This window comes from Ylistrum balloti, unplaced genomic scaffold, assembly GCF_031769215.1.
Source record: "Ylistrum balloti isolate Yb309-2 unplaced genomic scaffold, AGI_CSIRO_Ybal_v1 Utg370580, whole genome shotgun sequence".
In the NCBI taxonomy this organism is placed as follows: domain Eukaryota; kingdom Metazoa; phylum Mollusca; class Bivalvia; order Pectinida; family Pectinidae; genus Ylistrum; species Ylistrum balloti.
This window is the reverse complement of record NW_026782361.1, coordinates 1,687,200-1,708,648: the sequence shown is the minus strand read 5'-3', so window position 1 is coordinate 1,708,648 and position 21,449 is coordinate 1,687,200. Positions and strand designations below refer to the sequence as shown.

The window sequence follows — 21,449 nt, the reverse complement described above, 5'->3', positions numbered from 1 at the left end:
CATATCTCTATACTGCATGTTACTAACAAAGGTGAGTCATTTCAGCGGAACTTACAGGTAATTTATCCTCAATTAAGTTTTTTTTCAAACAAATTTGTTTGTGTAGTTTGTTTAGCATTTGTATATACTTAAAGATTTGTTTATCAAGCTGTAGAATATCATATTTTGTTGAAATATTTGCCAAACACAGTACTAAAGGTAACACCAGGTGGTGGGCAGGTGGTGCAGTGTGCATTAAATGCATTCTCCTTTCACCTCGATATCCAGGGTTTGATTCCTCGAATGGACATGAGAAGGTATGGGATCAACTGCCTAACTATCTGGATTTCTCTGACTTCGCCATTTCCTTCTACCAAGTCTTCTCCACAACTCCGTTCAGGACAGCAAGAGTGATTAGTATAAATTGGAATAACTTGTTTTACCATTGTTGTAAAATGAATTAAGTTTATTTGAATGGTGACACTAGACAGATTTGTAAATGCATACAAGCTAATATTACCTTACATGATCAACATATATGTAAAACAAAGGTAAACCTTTCCCAAAATACATCATTCTATTTGTGGACAGAAACATTCACCATTTGTAATAAATCATTACACGACATTTAATTAGAGTCTTATCATGAGTCACAAATATTGTACTGTAACAAAGTGTAGAAAAATATGTGATCTGAGAGAAGGGGAGACAATTAGGACACAATTTACAAAATGATAGATGCGTGTGAAAACTGAACTCACATCTGTCTTGTGAAATGACAGGAAGCCAGTTTGTCACTAACTGAAAAACAACAGCAATATATACAAGCCCATCAGGAAGTTGCCAGCTCGGAATTCAAGTGTGTGTAAGAGGTGCCCTTTACAATAAATACATATTTACATTCCCCAGCCAAGCACTCCCAAATAGCCATACCTTATATGGTGAAAATGCTTGTAATCTAAGTAAATAATCATTGCCGATGTGTCTTAATGAGAATTAAATTAATTTTAAACTACTTTTCTTGTTGAGTAAAAGTTTCACATCCTTTTTATGCTATATTGATATTTACATTGATGAAATTTTCATGTGGGCTATATTTATATATATATACCTTTATGTCAACTTTTTTTTTGTACACTATACATGTACATTTGAATTAACAAAATCTTATATTTCAATTTCTATACACAGAAAGTACAAATTAAAGGGAAAGCCATAGGCCAGATATTACCCACATAAGTAAAATATTAAAAACATTGAGAGAACTGAAAAAATTGCCTTCTAATGATAACATGAAGAAAATTTATTTTATCAAAATAACTAGCCAATAAGTCATCTTCTGGTGTAGAAGTATGTGCTCCTTATTTTATCTTTATTTCTATTTTGAACACTGCCTACCATATACTTTCTGTGATAAATTCATTGCAAAGAACCGATTAAACCATAGCATTTCATGAACTGTTCTTTTCCTTAAATATGATATTGTTCCAATGTTTTGAAGATGTGTTTAGATTTTAACACATCGTTGCTTTTACATAAAAGGTTTGAAAGGCCTGGAAAGTGGTTAGTGGTATAATGAGAACAGCTAGCTAAATAATACAGAGATTTATTATTGATTATTGGGCAGTTACACACCCTACACCCTGTACAACCAATTATCTGAAAATGCATGGCTTCCCTAAAATTGATTATTCACAACAAAAGACCTGATTTAATGAAAACGGGCATGAAAACAACAAAGACTAGTGTTTCTCGCCCAAACCTTATAAACAAGCTGAAGTGCTGTGTATAGTAATATTGTTTGTCATTGTCACTTAGAATGACTAAGACAATCACATCAAAATTATCAGTCTTAATCAGAACATTGATGACCATGCAATCATAAATATTTTAAACAAGACGAAAGACTGGTGTGTCCCAAAATTAATAAAGTTCAATAGCGTATTTTACACAATCACTGGACAGACTGACGCTGAGGAACAATTGGCCCTTGATCAGATTATTTACTGACCATCATCAATTCTAATTTCAAACCGGACCCCAGTGTTTGTGTCCCCATCCAAACTAACCAATTGTTCTATTGTAGCTGAAGTGTGCTGTATTAATAGGAAGTTTCTAGATTACTGGATCAGGGCATCAGAAGTCAAGAACAAAAAATAGTGAGCTAGGATCTGAATATCACCCTTTATAATCAATCTAAAGTCTTTGACCATCATGTATATGTTGTCCCAATCAGAAAGACTTTGTGTTCCATATCTAATCAATATAACAGCTAATTTAATGTATCTAAACTGACTGACCATGGTATCAAGGATCAAAACTATCTAGATTCTTAATCAGATGATCTTTGACCATCCTAGCCCCCTAAAATGACCATGTGTGACAGTAATATGGGGACAGGAGCCATTAAGGTTATTTTACAGGATACCCAGCAATGACTGGCAGATTCTGGCCAATTATCGTGATGCTATCTGAAGTGACCCTGCCCAAGGGCCTTGGACAATCAGATGTGGGATGTGTATGAAGAAGTACCATCTGTTTACCAACTACAACCACCAACTACTAGGCTACTAAAATGAGCCCCACTTTATAAAAGGACAAGGCTCTTAGCTGGGTTTAAGAATTTAAAAAAAAGGGAAAGATAAAACCTATGATCTTCTTCTAAGAAATAGTGCCCCTTTATCTGTTCCTGGCTTTCATACTTGAACAGTGTGAGATAATCTTATGGTTTGCAACAATACTTTTTTACTTCCTCTTTTATTAATCATCATCTATAAACTGTGTGGAATAAGTTCATATTACAGGTCACAATAAAGTCACACACACACACAAAGGGGAGACAATGATAATCACCATGCTAAAGACTATATATTTGTTTCTGTCAACTGATATGACTTAGATTGCAAAGAAAAGTAGTCATGTCCTCTTCCTTGAAGTGATAGAAAACTTTACATTCATCATAAACCATGCTAAGCCAAGGTAATCTTAAAAAGCCCTATATAAATATCTTCTTCATCCATGAGGATCAGGGTTATACCTTTTAAGACCTGAAAACCATAAATTTATTATTTTTTTCTGATGTGTTTAACTTTTTCATACAACAATCCTTCTTTGGATTTCCTTACAATCCTTCATTGGATTTCCTTAACAGTTTAACTCTACAAAGCACAAAAGTAAACTGAAATAGTCTGACTGGTATCTTGTGGTAACCTTTTCCCCTTCTAGCTTACTTGAACAAGTCCTGTTTATGAAAAAATTGACATCAATGCTTGGAATTGAATTCGATGTCAAAGACATTTACTATGACGGGATCCCTCTGAACAATCTCTATAATCATTCAATAATTTAACTGACAGGTCAGCTAGAAACATGTCCATTTTAGTAATGCCATAATGACACTGTAAATAGGACCATCCAGACTTAAAACTGAAAAAAAAACAACAATGCATTACCTGATCTTATCCCTTACATCTTAGATTTCAAAACCAAATCACAGCATAGATTGTGTATGTTTGTTGTGCACACCTGATACTTGTGTAAACCAGACAATTTTGGCTGAGTTATGAGGCCTACTTAGAAGTTTTGGTCTCAAGATAACACTATATCAGTGCATAATCTGAACAGAAGAGGGTTTTACTGCTGTAGGTCTCTGCAAAAGGTCATATGGAGTCACCACACCCTTTTAAGGACTGTGTCCCATACAACATGTATATACACTGTACATTTTAACAGAAAATTAGGACGGCTGTGTAAATGAACTTGGGAATCTTCGATAAACTATGAGAAAAAATGAATGAAATATTTGCTATGAGAAGATTACATGTTTAATCTAAAGATTTTCAAAGTCCTGTGTTGATTATACGATAATTACAGGTCAGTATGGGTGACATAATCCCATTTCAGAACAATAAAGCTATGTATACCTTTCCAAGTTCTTATCTGCACACCAGTAACCTGAGGAATAAATCTTGATCATTTCAAGCTTGATGGAACAAAAGCTGCAATGAACCATTTTTGATAGGAATTTTATGCAGTCATATATGTACTGCAAAGTTATGTATATTTTGTAATATATGCCTTTGTTGAAATACTATTGCAAGGATATAAATATGTCAGCCATATAACCCACACATCTGATTAACAAAATACAAAATAAATTTACTTGCCATCAAAACAAAATGGACCCTTAAATTTGAATGGTCTTTTTATATAATCCACATTTTTGTCCTTTGCGTACATGAATACATCTAAGAAGTGAACCGCTTTTGAGTCCAGACAATATGGATGGATCAATGGACGCCAATATATAAAGCAATTAAGCTCAATGGACACCACATTGTGGAGAAAACATTAACGTTTTGAAAACAAACAAAAAAATCTTTTGTGAAGATTTGGGGATGGGGAGAAAAGTTTCACAAAGACTAAATTGTTTTTTATTTACAGATTGCTTGTATGACAACACTCTGTTGATTGAAATCCTATGGGACCTTTCCAGCTTTGTGACAGCCATATCATGTGGTACAGAAATTGTATGGTGTATATCTTTGGCACTTGGTCAACCCTGAGATTGTAGTACATGTATAGTATACATAGGGGCTTTGTTGGCTAGGAAAAACAAACAAGTCTAACAATGTGTTACAAGTACCTATAGCTCGGATCATGAACTACTTGGTTCGATAGTAAGGGTTTTGGGTACAATACATAGAGGTAGTGTTATATCACATACAGTACTTTTGAAATAGAAACTTCCCACATTATTTTTTTAAGGGACATTTACAATAGTTCTACCAGCACTAGCCACAACAGTAACAATATTGTGAGCAATTAACTAGAGAGGGTATTCCAACTTAGGCACTGAACCCTTAAAAAATATTTGTTTGATATGCCTTAGTAAAAGACACATTACAATAACGATCTTCTTCAATGTCCCAAAACCCAAGAAAGTGTATATCTTAAATGCTTAAATTTTCTTTTTTTAAACACATGAAATAATGAAATTTCATTATTTTAAAATAATCAACATACCAGTGCACTTCATGACCTCAGAAATTTGACTTGAAAAATGTTGTGAACCTCTGGGGTATGGAAAGATCTGATGCAACGTTGACAGTTTAAGTACAGTTACCTGGTCTCAGATAGCGTATTAAATTCCTAAGGACATTTGTACTGAATGTTCTGTAAACCCTCAAAGGTTTTAGTGGTAGTTTCTTTGATTATATGTAAATTCTTCCAAGCAATGATTGCACATTTAAAACATCTTGATGCATGTTTGACATCTTGTTGCACAATTAAAACATTTTGATGCAATATTAAAACATCTTGATGCACAATTAAACATTTTGATGCACTATTAAAACATCTTGATGCACAATTAAAACATCTTGTAAAGAATACAAATCCTCACTATTGTTATGTAAAGTTGTGAAGTTAATGTTTAAACACAACATCCAAAAAACACAAAATTGTTAAAAGGAAAACAGAAATAAGCAAAAAGAACATTGATAAGACATTTTGTCAGCCTTCTGAATCCCTCAGACTTTACCACCCAGCTGTGTACATATGATCCATCAGCCCTGTTACTTTTTGCACTTCTGTTGTATATGTACTCATGGTGGTGGAAATTTCAAAGTTTCCCAATGAAAATTACCCTAATTATGAAGGCATGTGCAGACCATTATTTCACAATTAAAAACATTTTTACACTCCACAATCAAAAGAAACAATTTTTTTTTTCACATTCCTTACTAACAAAGTACCTGAAGAAATAACTAATAAAATGCTTAAAATATTTTCCTTGTTATGTAATTTTTCTAAAAATATAGTTATAGTGCTGTAAAAAACAGCAGTTGCTGGTGTATAAATAGTCTGTGTTTCTGTTTTAATGATCAATTCTTCGTGACTGGTATATCAATGGTCTGGATAAGCCAGAGATCTTTCCTATCTCCAGCCGTAACTAAATACCATTCCAGTCTCTATGGTTATCTCTTTATCAGCCAAACATCCAAACTGTTTGCTGTAATTTATCAGCTAACTTCACAAAATGTTTCTTTTTCCAAGAAAAAATCTGAAATGATTTTTGGCAGTTTTATATGATTTTCTTTCACAATATATACATATATATGCATACATGCACATCATTCTTGAAAGGAAATCTGAATCATTGCCAAATTGATTGCTTTCCAAATTAATGAAAATTTTGCATATCTTTCAAGCATGATTTTAATTTGACTAGACATTATTTTGCAAGATAGCTTTTATTTTTTAATATCTTATCCATTCATCAAAACCATTCAAATTTTCAAAATAGTTTTTGATTTATATTTTCCTCTTTGCTTTTATACTGAAAGTTAATTTGTGTGTGTTTTAGTGGATTCTTGTGTCAAAAGTTGATTTATCATTTGATTGATGGTTCTTCTTTGATGTTTAATAAAAAATGCAATGTCTTGTACCTTAATTTGAATGGTACAGGAAACAGGAAAAGGAAAGTGTAACGAGAGATGTTCATACTTTTTGATGAAAGCAGATTTTAGATGTGGTTCAAAAATAAAATTTGTCTTTTTTTTGTGCAAGGTTTTCTCAATATTATTTTCTAAAGGCCACCGCAGGACAAATGTAGTCTTTGAACTTTGCTTTTAAGATATTACAGGACGTTAAACCTAGAGACTTCTTAAACTCAATGTTAATGGCATTTTTGCTACATTTTCTTTTAAGTATTGGGATATCATTGTATTCATGTTACATGAATGTGACCACAACCAACAAACTTGAGAATACATTGCATCATTCATGATCATTGCAAGATGTGACCATGTTGTTTTTACAAACACTGATTCAATAACAAAAAATTGATCTTCCCACAACAGAAATCTACATAAAAATAGTAAACATTACCAATGGCTATCAGGCAGGATGGGAGAGAGAAATCGAAGGAAAGAAGAAAACAGGAAGGAATATAATAAAATTTTCTGAAACCAATTTATTTTAAACTTTACAAAAAAAAATTCTTAACCTTAGAGAAATTTTATTGTAGTATATATATATCTTCACTTAGAATTTTTTTTTTTTTAATAATAAAAATGGATATTGTAATGCTACAAGTATGAACGTGAAATTTACAATTTAACTTATTCAGGCAAAAGTGTACATATCATTCTATACCAGGATCCACATTAATCTTGTTCAGACATTTATTTAATCTTATCAGGTGTATACCAGGATGGACATGGTAAATTGGAAGTGACCGTAATAATGATTTAATGTCACATTATAGCTGATATTAATAGGCAATCCTTATCAATTTTCTATAGGACCAGTTACACAAGTGACAAGCCTTTTCTACAGTCCTTACAGACTTTGTATAACATTATACATATTGCCCAAGGGGAGACATAGAGGTATGATCTAAACCAACTGGAAAGGTGTCCAGTGTCTATGTGACAAATTACTTCTGAGAGAAACACTGTTAGTGTTTTTATACACAGCAATAAGAATTAAAATGAACAGTTCACTGAACCTAATTCTACATTTTGCTTTGCCTGTAAATAAAATTGGGTATCATTGTCAATAATATGACAGATATTTGTCCAGATCATAATATATATATTTTAATTAGTGACATATCCTACAGTGTTTGTGCCAGATTTAATTGGAAATGAGCCCTTCATGTGTATTGGTAAACATACCCAGTGTTATTAAACACTGAATAAATAAGTATTAGTTATATGTAAATATATATTAATAAAGTTTCATAAGCTTAAAATGAAAATATTGCGAGTAGCAAATATGGCATTAATGTATTTTTAGCTCAAATATAATAATAAGTACAGTATGTATATAATATTCACATACTGTCAGCTTCAATACACTGAAAGAATACACAACAATGTTCAAGCATTGTCAGCATGAGCACACTTAATGAATACACAACTATATTCAAAGCATTGTCAGCTTCAATACACTGAAAGAATACACAACTATGTTCAAGCATTGTCAGCATGAACACAATGCATACACGCCTGTATTCAAAGCATTGTCAGCTTAAATACATTTAAGGAATACACAACTATGTTCAAGCATTGTTAGCTTGAACACACTTACCAAATACACAACTATTTTCACAGCATTGTCAGCGTGAATACATCTAGGAATACACAACAATGTTCAAGCATTGTCAACCAGAACAGACCCAGATAAAATCCTTGTTGATAATTAAAGTATTGTCCACTTAAATGTACCTAAAGAACACAAACTATACATAATCAGTCATTGTCACTGTGAAGCATTGGAAGTAAATTACTAACTGATCCTAATACTGTCGGCTTGAATTTACAATAAATTCATCATTGAATGGCACACTATTATTTCCCTTTTCCCACAACTGATATTTCACACCTCTAAATGCCACATCTTGTTTTTTGATACAACATTTTTAAATGTATCTTGTATTACATAATTCATGGTTCTGCAACAGTTCCTTGCCTATGATACAGATTTTACTGTGTGATAAAACATATCTCACAAGATAAAATGATTCTATTTGATAAAATTTCACTTAAATGGCAATTAAATGCATATGGTAAGATTCAGTAACTAACGCATCATATGTTTAATGAGTAAGACAAGTGACAAAGTCAGGAAATAAAAAATCCACCCAAAGCATATTCGCAATGTGTACACAAAAGTAGACAGGTGAAGAAGGTAGGGGATGCAGACTAGGTATAGCAGATGTCACATTTTCATCTTTATAACTGGATTCCTATCCATTTCTCAGCTATGTATGATCTTCCAATTCAAATGTTAACTGCTTTCATTTCAGATCTGCTTATGTGTTAAGTTCATACCATAACTTCCAACATCATGTGCCCGTTAATATTAAAAATTTAAATATGAAGCGTGGATGTTTCGTATTTTTCCTGTTCCCTAGTATAATCAGTGAACGATGGTCACTTCCCTGTTTTTGTGTATGTAAATTGTATTTGCCTGTAGTGGTGAAAAGGTAAGATGTTTATATAAACGGTGTTATGGCCGTTGTAAAACAAGGACTTATAAAACTGTTTGCTTTATGTTTAATCTCAGAGTGACCTACCTGTCTAGACGACATCTTCCTTTTTTTAAATATTTCACACCTTAAATCCAAGTAAGTGCAGGTCTACATGATGAGAAAGTAATCATTACAGGTGAGCTTATTTCGCCAAGGTCTTTCAAACGCTTGAAGACGAACTAGGTCCGCTCACTTTTCAAATTTATTTCCTTGGGAAAATAATATTCACTCACTTATAGAGAAACACAACATAAACAGTGCATCTTCACTAGCTGTCAGAACCGATGAGAGTGGTGGCTGCCACTAAAGTCTATCTTGTAATGATTCACCACAATTTTACCTCGCAGACGGTACGGCTGCTATAATGTCGCGGACTATCATCGTATGCCTAAGCCTGAGCGTACGAGTCAGTTCTCAGGCTTGCCTCGTTGTCGATGTGGAATATCCCGGATGATAATAATACCGTGACTACCTTCACCTGTACAAAATTTATTACCGCCACTTGTTGTACCCACTCGGATTTCCGTGTTCTAAGTACCTGCATTTTGGAAACACATAGGTATACCATATACATTTGATAAACAAAAAATATATAAACACGTAATCTAAAAAAAATAGTTGTTTTTAATGAATTAATTTAGGTTATCGAATCAAAGAGCTTATCATTTTTTGTTCTACATGTCGACTTGTAAACACAAGTTTTCTGCATGTCTGAAGGGCTATAGATGACACCAAGTATATTACGAAACGTCTGATTTAAATTAGCTAAATGTTAGCTTTTCCATGATTAATTAAGTAAACATTATCTTTCGGTTAACGTAAAATATTTCAACATTTCTATGATTAGGTCAACTTCCTTTTTCAGTTCATGTGTTTTCTTCAGAAATGATTTAAATTGTACCATCACTTAGTCAGATCAGCGAGTCATTTAAAATTTTTGAATCCCCAGTATCACGTACAGACTTATTGCACGTAAGTCTATGAAATTATATAATATTATGTAAATACACAAATATAAATAGGATTAAAATAGAATAAGAATTAATGTAGGAGTTGTCATGTCATTAATTAATATTTCTAATAAAATCAATAAATCATAAGTTTAACTAAGGACACGATAATAGCTATATCTATTCACCTAGGTATACATGTGTAGACATATCGAAGTCTGTGCTTTAATATTGAATATTTTGCGGTGTTCTTTACAATCGTGAGTAATATAAGACAAAGGACTTGACACATGGAGATATATTGACCTTATGAATAAATGAAGACAATTAAAAGCCTTGGCATAATATTACGAAGAATTTCAGGTATAATTCTATTTATTCACTTTTACATACTTGATATTCAATAGTATATAAAGCCTTATAAAATTGCTCTTTTGAAGAAAAAAAAGTTTAAAAACTCTGGACAAACACTGGATCAAACAAAAAATCGTGTATAGAATTACAAAATTATACGTTCATGCTTCATGGATAACGTGGGGTTACTTGTAAATAACGTGTTGAATATTTTGTCGAATTCGGTGAAGAGGATCAAACATATCCTGTATCGGTAAAAATAAACTGAATTAAACATGACCGAACTGATGTGTCATGTTTAACCTCTACATGTAGTCATAGTTTGATCAATTTACGGGTTTTTTCTTACGTCACGTGTGCACGTGATCCACCCAAGGAAAACAAATTCAGAGTGCAAGTATTTCGAAAGGAAGAAATTAAATACATGTACACCCGTTTAACTTCTTAAATTCTTCCGGTTTGGATATATGAAATAATACTAGCTCACTGTATACTGTCCCTGAGGGACCATGTTAGATCACAGACAATATCAAATAACAATTATGTGTATGTAGATCGTACTTTAGTAATTGATCATAACAAACGGAAATTAATTCGAAAGTTGATAGAAAATAGATTGACTACCAGCCCCTAACTTTTTGTAATGAATTCCTCTTCTGAGTTCCTACATTAGCGTATCTCCCTCTAGTTTGAGACTTGTCATCAGAATATCCAAAATGACAAAGCTAAACTTAATTTATAATTTTGATATTCTTGAGACAGGGACCAGTTTTGTGTTAACTGCCAATCATATTTGTCGAGGTTTGTTTTTTATATCACTATCTTTACTGTAGACTAAGTCATCGATTATACCAGTCAAGAACACATTTTCTCGTCTCATTATTTTCGCGTTTATGGCATTTAATAATATAGCATTTTAATAATATAGCGTATTTTATTGTAAAAAAATTATGAATATCGTCTCCTCACAGAGCAGTGCGACGCGAAAATAATCCTCGCCAGAAGCACGTGGTCAACAGTAAGAACATGGATCCAAAGAAAAGATAATATCTGTATCCCGAGCTGTGCAGCTTCTCTCGATCAGTTCACGTAGAGCCGCTAGCAGTAGGAGACGGCTTGTAAACATTTTCATTCAGAATTCTGACTCGGTGCCCCATGTATCAAAATGTCTTATCTGACGAGCATCCTACTATCGTTATCCTGAACATCACAAGTTTCCTCTCAAGTATAAAAGATAGACTTATCGAAAGCTGCTATGTTTTATTAGAATATATATATATTTTCCGGCAGGACGGTATTGGCCGTTACCGATTATCGCAAAGAACTCACGATAAGGCTTTCCCTACAAGAGTACATGGTTATTGGTTCGAAACCTGTTGGAGTTATACAATTAAAATGTATATGTATAGTCTATAATATGCTATATATGGTGTTAAAACAAAAGTTGTGTTTTTGGAACAGCTGTCGGTTTTTTCAACTTTGATGCTACCAGACAATTAAAACGGTTTTAGAATTCAGTGGGCATACCGTATGTGACGTTTTGATAGATAACATCATTGTTGAAAATTAAAAAAAAAATGAAATGAAAGAATAAAAAAAGAAAAGTCTATCTTTAGAACTATAATAAATATATCACATGAATGTAATTGTGTCGGGCAAATTTCACATTATCTTGGTTCGTTTCTTTTAAATCCTAGTGGTTCAGAGAAAAATGCGACTAGAAGACAGATGTACGTAGATAAGGTGTTGAAAACTCATTGGTGTATAGTTTATTTCGTCGAGTTAACATTGATTGTAAATGTAGACATTCCCAAATAAAAGCACGAATTTAACATTCGTGTCGAAACAAATCAAAACATTGTATATAAACAAAAGGCATAACATCGATGTAATTTTCTCCAGCAGATAGGAACAAAATGGTAGCGTAGCACGAATGCTGTACCCAGGTGGTAGGTCCAGGTGTGCTCAGGTGGTACACATCTATTAAACAGCGATGATATCACACCTGTAATCTCGACGTATACTTGACGATTCCGAGAAGGGACTTAAGAGGGTTTTTTCAAAACGTGAAAAAATGGCACCCACAGCTGAAATAGATAGAATTACTTTAGTTTTCATTGCGTGTTCTGATTAACACGATATTTTTACACATCTGAATAGAAATGATATAGAAATAAAAATATAACCGGAAATGAGTTGTCATTTCTTACCTCGGCTTCAGAAACAGACACTATAGCATTACAGAGATATGATATAATATTAGATCAGGACTACTCTGTAGGTAGGGACATATATGAAGAAATATGCAAATATGACAGAGGATCGGTTGCCAAAAGCTTACAGCAACATCAAACATGTCTACTGTCTGTGAACAACGGTGTTTCGACCTTTTCCAAGAAAACGAAAGTCATCAAATGTGAAGTTCAATATGTAAATGTATCATGTTTTCGATTGATTTTATCTGCCTAAACTTTCGCCTTCCAAATTGTCAGATCCAGTGTGATAAAGCTCCTACGTACTGTCATGTTCCTTCGAATCGTTGCTTTTAGTGTTAACACCCACGTATCTTCGTGTTCAGTGTAAGCTGGCTTCTACGTACTGTCACGTTCAGTGTAAGCTCATACGTATTTTCAAGTTCCGCGTTAGCTCCAACGCACGGCAATATCGCGCGTAGTGTAGCCTCCTACGTATTGTCACGTTCAGGTATAAGCTGTTTAGAATTATCATGTTCAGTGTAAGCTTCAATCTAAGCGTTCAGTGTAAGCTTATACCATCGCGTTTAGTGTGTATTCCTACGTATTTTCACGTTTAGTGTAAGCTCCTACGTAATGCCACGTTTAGTGTAAGTTCCTACTTTCTGTCACGTTCAGGTTAAGCTCCTACGTACTGTCACGTTCAGTGTAAGCTCCTACGTACTGTCACGTTCAATGTAAGCTCCTACGTACTGTCACGTTCAATGTAAGCTCCTACACACTGTCACGTTCAGTGTAAGCTCCTGCGTACTGTCACGTTCAGTGTAAGCTCCTACGTACTGTCACGTTCAGTTTAAGCTCCTACTTACTGTCACGTTCAGTGTAAGTTCCTACGTAATGTCACGTTCAGTTTAAGCTCATACTTACTGTCACGTTTAATGTAAGCTCCTGCGTACTGTCACGTTCAGTGTAAGCTCCTACGTACTGTCACGTTCAATGTAAGCTCCTACGTACTGTCACGTTCAATGTAAGCTCCTACACACTGTCACGTTCAGTGTAAGCTCCTGCGTACTGTCACGTTCAGTGTAAGCTCCTACGTACTGTCACGTTCAGTTTAAGCTCCTACTTACTGTCACGTTCAGTGTAAGCTCCTACGTACTGTCACGTTCAGTTTAAGCTCCTACTTACTGTCACGTTCAGTTTAAGCTCCTACGTACTGTCACGTTCAGTATAAGTTCCTACTTACTGTAACGTTCATTGTAAGCTCCTACGTACTGTCACGTTCAGTGTAAGTTCCTACGTACTGTCACGTTCAGTGTAAGCTCCTACGTACTGTCACGTTCAGTGTAAGCTTATACGTACTGTCACGTTCAGTGTAAGCTCATACGTATTTTCAAGTTCCGCGTTAGCTCCAACGCACGGCAATATCGCGCGTAGTGTAGCCTCCTACGTATTGTCACGTTCAGGTATAAGCTGTTTAGAATTATCATGTTCAGTGTAAGCTTCAATCAAGCGTTCAGTGTAAGCTTATACCATCGCGTTTAGTGTGTATTCCTACGTATTTTCACGTTTAGTGTAAGCTCCTACGTAATGCCACGTTTAGTGTAAGTTCCTACTTTCTGTCACGTTCAGGTTAAGCTCCTACGTACTGTCACGTTCAGTGTAAGCTCCTACGTACTGTCACGTTCAATGTAAGCTAATACCTACTGTCACGTTCAATGTAAGCTCCTACACACTGTCACGTTCAGTGTAAGCTCCTGCGTACTGTCACGTTCAGTGTAAGCTCCTACGTACTGTCACGTTCAGTTTAAGATCCTACTTACTGTCACGTTCATTGTAAGCTCCTACTTACTGTCACGTTCAGTGTAAGCTCCTACGTACTGTCACGTTCAGTGTAAGCTCCTACGTACTGTCACGTTCAGTGTAAGCTCCTACGTACTGTCACGTTCAGTTTAAGCTCCTACGTACTGTCACGTTCAGTTTAAGCTCCTACGTACTGTCACGTTCAGTGTAAGCTCCTACGTACTGTCACGTTCAGTGTAAGCTCCTACGTACTGTCACGTTCAGTGTAAGCTCCTACGTACTGTCACGTTCAGTGTAAGCTCCTACGTACTGTCACGTTCAGTTTAAGCTCCTACGTACTGTCACGTTCAGTATAAGTTCCTACTTACTGTAACGTTCATTGTAAGCTCCTACGTACTGTCACGTTCAGTGTAAGTTCCTACGTACTGTCACGTTCAGTGTAAGCTCCTACGTACTGTCACGTTCAGTGTAAGCTCCTACGTACTGTCACGTTCAGTGTAAGCTCCTACGTACTGTCACGTTCAGTGTAAGCTTATACGTACTGTCACGTTCAGTGTAAGCTCATACTTACTGTCACGTTCAATGTAAGCTCATACCTACTGTCACGTTCAGTGTAAGCTCCTACGTACTGTCACGTTCAATGTAAGCTCATACTTACTGTCACGTTCAGTGTAAGCTTATACGTACTGTCACGTTCAGTGTAAGCTCATATTTACTGTCACGTTCAATGTAAGCTCATACCTACTGTCACGTTCAGTGTAAGCTCCTACTTTCTGTCACGTTCATTGTAAGCTCCTACTTTCTGTCACGTTCAGTTTAAGCTCCTACGTACTGTCACGTTCAGTGTAAGCTCCTACGTACTGTCACGTTCAGTGTAAGCTCCTACGTACTGTCACGTTCAGTTTAACCTCCTACGTACTGTCACGTTCAGTGTAAGCTCCTAATTTCTGTCACGTTCAATGTAAGCTCCTACGTACTGTCACGTTCAGTTTAAGCTCCTACGTACTGTCACGTTCAGTGTAAGCTCCTACGTACTGTCACGTTCAGTGTAAGCTCCTACGTACTGTCACGTTCAGTGTAAGTTCCTACTTACTGTCACGTTCAGTGTAAGATCTTCGTCAAGCAGTCACATATACGTGCAATAATATTAACCATTACATTGAAAGTGTAATTCTCCTCTTTCAACCGATAAAATCTTTACAGTGTGTGTACGCAGATCAGACCGATAAAAAGGCAATAAAGACGAAATGATGATATCGTTACATGTGGTACATGTTAATGTGCACGTAAATGCGTTTTTGTTTGTCACACGAGGACATCACTGTTTCCATTGACGAAAATTTTATTGGTATAATGACGCAATGATCATAAACACACCGATGTACTTTCTCTGTAAATCTACTGATATTCCTCCTTTAAACATGCTGCTGTAGTTATTTATCACGAAATATCTACCTCCACAATTCCCGTCTCGAGATCATACTCCCTTGACTGCTGTCTGGCATCGCCGACATGTAAAGCATGTGCAGTAATTACTAATTTTCGGCGCTTGCACGTCGAGATTCTTAAGAAGATTTCCGGAATGCAATGTTTTTCTGTTTATCAGAAAACAAAAACGAAGAGAATGATGATGGTAGATGTTTGTAATTCGTTAGGGATCTGTACTCTGGTTTACGAATTTGCAGATGAAGTGAATATTTGGGATTGGGGATTTGGAGAAACGATCCGGTCATTTACATGGTGATATGAACATGCATTTCATTAATACAAAAACACATAACTTAGTTGAGTTGATTGTAAACTAAACCAGGCTTGTATAAGTAGCTTAACGTGACATTAATCTGAATCACGGCTGCGATCTCAAGTGCTCTCAATGTCTAATCCTTAATAGAAAGTTTAATTGAAAACGTATGATATTTTTTCTAAATAATTATACATGTATATTATACAATCTGTGTAATCGTAAGCATATTGGTAGCAAATGACTTGGTGTTCCTTGTTTTTAAAACATAAAATGTTGTTTTTCTTCTCACGGAGAAGGCAATAACACATAGGGTAGAAAAGGGGACAGCGTTATATACGTGTATTTCAAAGACGTAATTCAGGGGGAAGGCTTCGACTAATGGTGATTTTGTTGCCTTTATGATTAGAACATTTTCAAACTACAGTTAAAGTTTAAAGTCGTGAATATCTCTGCCTATAAGATTCTCCTCTTGAAGGTTGTGATCTTAAAGTCGTGAATATCTCTCCCTATAAGATTCTCCTCCTGAAGGCTGTGATCCTAAAGTCGTGAATATCTCTCCCTATAAGAATCTCCTCTTGAAGGTTGTGATCTTAAAAGACGTGAATATCTTTCCCTTTAAGAATCTCCTCATGAAGGTTGTCATCCTAAAGTCGTGAATATCTCTGCCTATAAGAATCTCCTCCTGAAGGTTGTGATCTTAAAGTCGTGAATATCTCTGCCTATAAGAATCTCCTCCTGAAGGCTGTGATCTTAAAGTCGTGAATATCTCTGCCTATAAGAATTTCCTCCTGAAGGTTGTGATCTTAAAATCGTGAATATCTCTCCCTATAAGATTCTCCTCCTGAAGGTTGTGATCTTAAAGTCGTGAATATCTTTGCCTATAAGAATCTCCTCTTGAAGGTTGTGATCTTAAAGTCGTAAATATCTCTGCCTATAAGAATCACCTCCTGAAGGTTGTGGTCTTAAAGTCGTGAATATCCCTCCCTATAAGAATCTCCTCTTGAAGGTTGTGATCTTAAAGTCGTGAATATCTCTGCCTATAAGAATCACCTCCTGAAGGTTGTGGTCTTAAAGTCGTGAATATCCCTCCCTATAAGAATCTCCTCTTGAAGGTTGTGATCTTAAAGTCGTGAATATCTCTCCCTATAAGAATCTACTCTGGAAGGTTGTGATCTTAAAGTCGTGAATATCTCTCCCTATAAGAATCTCCTCCTGAAGGTTGTGATCTTAAAGTCGTGAATATCTCTGCCTATATCTCTCCCTTGTGATAAAGAATCTCTCCCTATAAGAATCACCTCCTGAAGGTTGTGATCTTAAAGTCGTGAATATCTCTGCCTATAAGAATCTCCTCCTGAAGGTTGTGATCTTAAAGTCGTGAATATCTCTCCCTATAAGAATCTCCTCCTGAAGGTTGTGATCTTAAAGTCGTGAATATCTCTGCCTATAAGAATCACCTCCCGAAGGTTGTGATCTTAAAGTCGTGAATATCTCTCCCTATAAGAATCTCCTCCTGAAGGTTGTGATCTTAAAGTCGTGAATATCTCTCCCTATAAGAATCTCCTCCTGAAGGTTGTGATCTTAAAGTCGTGAATATCTCTGCCTATAAGAATCTCCTCCTTGAGGTTGTGATCTTTAAAATAACGCTAATTAGCAAGTATTTTCAAACCAATATGATATATACTAGGAAAATTATGTACTGGCGTTTTTCAAGGTAGATCGAGTTACCTCCCTTGACATGCACTAGTTCTCTATAAAGCTAACAAAAATATGACGTTATAGATTTTGACACAAGTGACATCTGTGGCCTTGAATATGGATCAAAGTCATTCATTTGCACTGATTTAATTTTGTAAACCTCATTCCAGCATGCTGCTAACCAATTATCATAACCTTCGGAGTTCTGATTAATCAGTAGATGTAGTTTTGTCTTTTCAATTTCACTCCATGTAAACTTTAAAGTGGTCTGGGTGATTCACTTGATGAAACTTTGTAACCCATCACCAAAGAATGCTACTGGCCCTATATCAAGATCCTTGGTCCCTTAGTTATTAAGATGAGGATATTAAAAAAATTAACACATTTGATCCACGTGACCCTAGTCTTGGTTGGTTGACAGGTTTTCCATCTCCGTCACGCCTCCTGTTGCTGAGCATCATCTCATAGACAAATGTATGTGTTCTGGCGATGAGGTATGCATCTAAACATATACTAGCGGAAAAACGAAACGCAAGTTTGTTCGATAGTTATTATTGTACATGTTTCATTGATGATTAGTTCATTATTTGGATTACTTCATCATTACTGAATACATCTTGATGAGTTTTGAAGTGAAGTCTTTGAAAAAAATTTCAAAACAATGCACCCCAGTGACCTTTTAAGTGTGTCAAGGTAACTGATTTGAACCAACTGGTAGTCTTTCAATGAAGCATTTAAGCAAACTTGGTAGCACTTCAGCACAGAATGCCACTGGATTAATATCATGACCCTGGACCTGTTGGGTAATATAAAGAAAAGATGTTTTTCAGAGATTTTAACACATTTGCCTCGTAACCTTTATAGAGGGTATATGTCACTGATTTAAACAAATTTGGTAGTTCTTCATTCTAACATGCTACAGGCCCAACAACAGGGCACTGGGCTGCTTGGTTATTGCAAAGTAGATTAAAGTTGAAGGTAAACTGATAGTTGAACCCTGTACATAAACTACTGTGACACTATATGCTTGTGTATATCTCTTATATGAGGAATCACACCAATGCATCCATTTCCTCATATATAAGATGTAAAACAATGTAGGTTTTTCTGCTGATGTAAGGATTTATGTATACCATTATATACAACTTTGTTACATTGTATTACTAAATGAGTATAAGGCCATGGCTAACAGGAAAGTTTTTATGTCTTCTCTTAATAAATAAAGAGATCCAGAGGAACAAAACATTGACAGCTATTTTCTATTTGGATTTCACTAATAGTTATACAGATGATCGAGTATCTCAGGTATTCTGTATATAGTCAATTAGAGAATCATATAGTATACATATGTAGTAGGACTAGGTATCACTTGTGACAGTGTGACTGGACAAGGCATCACCTGTGACAGAGTGACTGGAGAAGGTATCACCTGTGACAGAGTGACTGGAGAAGGTATCACCTGTGACAGAGTGACTGGAGAAGGTATCACCTGTGACAGAGTGACTGGAGAAGGTATCAACTGTGACAGAGTGACTGGAGAATGGTATTACCTGTGACAGAGTGACTGGTGAAGGTATCACCTGTGACAGTGTGACTGGAGAAGGTATCACCTGTGATACAGTGACTGGACAAGGTATCACCTGTGACAGAGTGACTATCACCTGTGACACAGACTGGAGAAGGTATCACCTGTGTGGAGAAGGTATCACCTGTGACAGAGTGACTGGAGAAGGTATCACCTGTGATACAGTGACTGGAGAAAGTATCACCTGTGACAGAGTGACTGGAGAAGGTATCACCTGTGACAGAGTGACTGGAGAATGGTATCACCTATGACAGAGTGACTGGAGAAGGTATCACCTGTGACACAGTTACTGGAGAATGGTATTACCTGTGACAGAGTGACTGGAGAAGGTATCACCTGTGACTGGAGAAGGTATCACCTGTGGCAGTTGACTGGAGAAGGTATCACCTGTGATACAGTGACTGGACAAGGTATCACCTGTGACAGAGTGACTGGAGAAGGTATCACCTGTGATACAGTGACTGGAGAAGGTATCACCTGTGACAGAGTGACTGGAGAAGGTATCACCTGTGACAGAGTGACTGGAGAAGGTATCACCTGTGACAGAGTGACTGGAGAAGGTATCACCTGTGACAGAGTGACTGGAGAAGGTATCACCTGTGACAGAGTGACTGGAGAAGGTATCACCTGTGACAGAGTGACTGGAGAAGGTATCACCTGTGACAGAGTGACTGGAGAAGGTATCACCTGTGACAGAGTGACTGGAGAAGGTATCACCTGTGATACAGTGACTGGAGAAGGTATCACCTGTGACAGAGTGACTGGATAAGGTATCACCTGTGACAGAGTGACTGGACAAGGTATCACCTGTGACAGAGTGACTGGAGAAGGTATCACCTGTGATACAGTGACTGGAGAAGGTATCACCTGTGACAGTGTGACTGGAGAAGGTATCACCTGTGACAGAGTGACTGGAGAAGGTATCACCTGTGATACAGTGACTGGAGAAGGTATCACCTGTGACAGAGTGACTGGAGAAGGTATCACCTGTGACAGAGTGACTGGAGAAGGTATCAACTGTGACAGAGTGACTGGAGAATGGTATCACCTGTGACAGAGTGACTGGAGAAGGTATCACCTGTGATACAGTGACTGGAGAAGGTATCACCTGTGACAGAGTGACTGGAGAAGGTATCACCTGTGACAGAGTGACTGGACAAGGTATCACCTGTGACAGAGTGACTGAACAAGGTATCACCTGTGATACTGTGACTGGAGAAGGTATCACCTGTGATACAGTGACTGGAGAAGGTATCACCTGTGACAGAGTGACTGGAGAAGGTATCACCTGTGACAGAGTGACTGGAGAAGGTATCAACTGTGACAGAGTGACTGGAGAATGGTATTACCTGTGACAGAGTGACTGGTGAAGGTATCACCTGTGACAGAGTGACTGGAGAAGGTATCACCTGTGACAGTGTGACTGGAGAAGGTATCACCTGTGATACAGTGACTGGAGAAGGTATCACCTGTGACAGAGTGACTGGAGAAGGTATCACCTGTGACAGAGTGACTGGACAAGGTATCACCTGTGACAGAGTGACTGGAAAAGGTATTACCTGTGACAGAGTGATTGGAGAAGGTATCACCTGTGATACAGTGACTGGAGAAGGTATCACCTGTGACAGAGTGACTGAAGAATGGTATCACCTGTGACAGAGTGACTGGAGAAGGTATCACCTGTGATACAGTGACTGGAGAAGGTATCACCTGTGACAGAGTGACTGGAGAAGGTATCACCTGTGACAGAGTGACTGGAGAAGGTATCACCTGTGACAGAGTGACTGGAGAAGGTATCACCTGTGATACAGTGACTGGAGAAGGTATCACCTGTGACAGAGTGACTGGAAAAGGAGACTGGATTACCTGTGACAGAGTGACTGGAGAAGGTATCACCTGTGATACAGTGACTGGAGAAGGTATCACCTGTGACAGAGTGACTGGAGAAGGTATCACCTGTGACAGAGTGACTGGAGAAGGTATCACCTGTGATACAGTGACTGGAGAAGGTATCACCTGTGACAGAGTGACTGGAGAAGGTATCACCTGTGATACAGTGACTGGAGAAGGTATCACCTGTGACAGAATGACTGGAGAAGGTATCATC

At 36.6% G+C, this 21,449-nt stretch overlaps 1 protein-coding gene across 1 annotated transcript in view; it reads right to left on the bottom strand.

The window, feature by feature from the left end:
• LOC132556589 (breast cancer anti-estrogen resistance protein 1-like) overlaps positions 1-9,381 on the bottom strand; it is a 65,141-nt gene extending 55,760 nt beyond the window's left edge. Inside the window, exon 1 of the mRNA XM_060221008.1 lies at positions 9,065-9,381. Coding sequence (XP_060076991.1) covers positions 9,065-9,079 — 15 coding nt within the window. The 5' untranslated portion in view covers positions 9,080-9,381. The remainder of the gene's footprint in view (positions 1-9,064) is intronic.
• Between the last annotated feature and the right edge of the window lie 12,068 nt (positions 9,382-21,449).